Here is a 1,580-nt window from a genome sequence, read left to right as displayed (position 1 = left end):
GCATAGAAAATATTCCTATTCACCGACTAACTCGTCTATGAATATTTTGTATTTAATGGATTTATTCTACTATGCAATATTTTTCTCATCTTATTGAATTAAAATAACCTGAAATACATAAATATAGTATCTGCTCTTGCGACATCTTTCACCAACGATTTTAACTAATACAAGTAGTACTTACAACCCGCGTATAGATGGCAACCACTGCTTCACAAGGAGGTTAGTATCTACAACAGTTTTTATAAGTACATAATAATACAAAGGTTTCTGGTTTATACGTATGTACATACAACCAAACTTGGAATCATCTGTTATTTCATTTAATTACCAATACATTAATGTTATGCGTTACAAGTACATAATAAATTCTTGGAATAATAAATTGAAAATATTTAAAAGTTTATTTAAAATCCTTTATAAAAGGTATATAAAATTATATAATTTTATTGACATATTAAAATTATTTATACACCTTTTATAAAGGATTTTAAATAAACTTTTGTGATTGATGGTAGGTATACAGCCAAATACAGGAATTTTATTTTCCTTGTGGCTTTTGTTATAAAGTTATATTTGTTTTAAAGTTAAAAATTCAATGAAAAACAAAATATTTAAATTGTTTTTATCTATTTATTTATGTTTTTTTAGTAGTCAGTGTTATTACTGTATTAATACAGTTAATTCATGCTAAATATATATTTATAGTAAATGTTAAATAACATCGGCGATAAAATACACCCCTGACGAACTCCTCGTAGTCTAAATTGCTCAGAGTACCTACTGTTTTTTTTTTCATTTTTACTTTATCTTTTTGTTGTTCGTATAAGTTGGCTGTGATTCTAATGCCATGCTTTTCTATTCCTGGTCCTTTTAAGGTATCTATGAGCTTTCCATGGTTAACTCCGTCAAATGCGTTTTTGAAGTCCAAGAAGAAAGCGAAAACGTTACTGTTCACACCCCTAAATCCTTGAATCAGTATCTGTATGCTAAAAAGCGTCTCTCTCATACCAAAACCGTTTCTAACACCAAACTAAAATTCGTTTAAATGCCGTTCCAAAAGAGGAAAAGTTCTTCCGAGCATAATAAACAGAAATACCTTTAACACGTGACTCATTAAATTTATTGTTTCTTTAGTGCTCGCATCTCTATGCTGCTGTTTTCTTACTTTACTCTGTAAAAGTATAAATATAGAAGTAAGTCAGTCATCAGGTAATTGTCCATTCTGGTAAATAGCGTCAAAAAAATCGTTGCAAAGGATCTATATAGTCCTTCCCCAGAAGTCTGGATATCCCCTGAATAACTTACTTAACTTCTACTTACTATGACACCTATTGGGTAAAAGTAAAACGCACATGATAAAGGACGAAAGTTAAAATAAAAACGAAATAAAATATAATTTGCATGAATAATTTATTTCCCACTTTTCAATCAATAAAGTATAGACATAAATTATGTTAATTACCATTACTTATTTTGTTCCATTCTGTATAGGTAGAAGCAGATTCTGTCATAAATGGCATTGTTTCCTTTGAAAGATAGAAAATTTAATTATTATTACGAAAATAAATTATCATTAT

General features: G+C 28.4%; 1 protein-coding gene across 1 annotated transcript in view; it reads right to left on the bottom strand.

Moving 5' to 3' along the window:
• Positions 1-1,412: 1,412 nt before the first annotated feature.
• The window catches only part of LOC140433234 (chromaffin granule amine transporter-like), a 10,227-nt gene continuing 10,059 nt past the window's right edge, over positions 1,413-1,580 (bottom strand). Inside the window, exon 7 of the mRNA XM_072521279.1 lies at positions 1,413-1,529. Coding sequence (XP_072377380.1) covers positions 1,458-1,529 — 72 coding nt within the window. The 3' untranslated portion in view covers positions 1,413-1,457. The remainder of the gene's footprint in view (positions 1,530-1,580) is intronic.

The sequence above is a fragment of the Diabrotica undecimpunctata genome, chromosome 2 (genome assembly GCF_040954645.1).
Source record: "Diabrotica undecimpunctata isolate CICGRU chromosome 2, icDiaUnde3, whole genome shotgun sequence".
NCBI lineage: Eukaryota > Metazoa > Arthropoda > Insecta > Coleoptera > Chrysomelidae > Diabrotica > Diabrotica undecimpunctata.
Note: the sequence above shows the minus strand (reverse complement) of the source record. Positions and strands in the feature narration are given on the sequence as shown.